This window comes from Vigna radiata, chromosome 10 (genome assembly GCF_000741045.1).
Source record: "Vigna radiata var. radiata cultivar VC1973A chromosome 10, Vradiata_ver6, whole genome shotgun sequence".
Classification (NCBI taxonomy): Eukaryota; Viridiplantae; Streptophyta; class Magnoliopsida; order Fabales; family Fabaceae; genus Vigna; species Vigna radiata.
In genome coordinates this window covers 2,548,558-2,549,703 of record NC_028360.1, presented here as the reverse complement: position 1 = coordinate 2,549,703, position 1,146 = coordinate 2,548,558, and the positions used below count along the sequence as shown (strand labels likewise).

The 1,146-nt window shown below is 38.7% G+C and overlaps 1 protein-coding gene across 1 annotated transcript; it reads right to left on the bottom strand.

The window, feature by feature from the left end:
• Positions 1 to 188: 188 nt before the first annotated feature.
• LOC106774681 (uncharacterized mitochondrial protein AtMg00810-like) lies at positions 189 to 671 on the bottom strand. Its single transcript, XM_014661726.1, has one exon. It carries the CDS (start codon positions 669 to 671, stop codon positions 189 to 191), a length of 483 nt encoding a protein of 160 aa, XP_014517212.1.
• Between the last annotated feature and the right edge of the window lie 475 nt (positions 672 to 1,146).

Here is a 1,146-nt window from a genome sequence, read left to right as displayed (position 1 = left end):
TACTTGTGTGATTTTTCTACTCCCTGCACTTGTTATTTTCATTTGCACATCAACTGTTCGATAAATTGTCTCTTAGAAAATTTATTTTATAAACTAGCCATTTTAATATTAAAAAGTTGACCGAACACGCTTTCCGCTAACTTAAGTTTTATTCCGCTGCGTTATACTCTATCTCCGAACGATATCGATTATTCCGACAGAAGATGCAAAAGTTGAGCTTGAATCTTCTCACGCACCACATGACAGTCCAAGTCTATGTGTTTGGTCCGCTCATGGAAACTCTGGTTGTGAGTGATGTGCCTTGCGGAGTTGTTGTCACAATAGAGAACTGCGGTAGCAATAGGTTGAACCTGAAGATCCTGAATAAGATAGCGAAGCCACTGTACTTCACAAACAGTGACAGCAAGAGCTCGATACTCTGCTTCTGTAGAGGACCTGGAGACTGTACTTTGCTTCTTCGACCTCCATGATACAAGGGAGGAACCCATAAATATGCAGTACCCGGTGGTAGATCTCCTTGTGTTAGGACAGGTGGCCATATCTGAATCACTGAAACCTTTGATCTGAATATCAGAGTTGGCAGCAAAGAAGAGCCCTTTTGAGGGACTAGATTTAACATATCTGAGGACATGCTGCAAAGCCTGATAATGATAGTCAGTAGGTTTTTGCATGAATTGACTTAAAATATTAACAGTAAAACACAAATCAGGTCTAGTATTAGTTAGGTAGAAGAGCTTCCCTATCAATCTGCGATAAGCACTAGGATCATCCAAATAGTCTCATTCTTGTACAGAGAACTAGTATTACTTAGAAACGGTATGGAGCTAGGTTTACTTCCCATCATTCCTGTCTCTTCAAGGATATCCAAGGCATATTTTCTCTGGCATAGGTGTATACCTTTCCTAGACCTAGCAACCTCAAATTTTAAAAAGTATTTGAGTTCTCCCAGATCTTTAATATGAAACTGATGATGTAGGAGAGTCTTCATGTGATTAATCTCACTCATAGAGTTTCCTGTTAAGACAACATCATCAACATACACTAGTAGAGTTGTGAACTCCATTGGGGTTCCTTTGACAAAAAGAGAATGGTAAGAACTAGATTGAATATAACTAGCAGAAATAAGAAAAGTAAATAACTTGTCAA

Excerpts from the sequence above, each read along its gene's own strand:
- LOC106774681 (XM_014661726.1), bottom strand. The coding sequence starts at position 671 with ATGCAAAAACCTACTGACTATCATTATCAGGCTTTGCAGCATGTCCTC.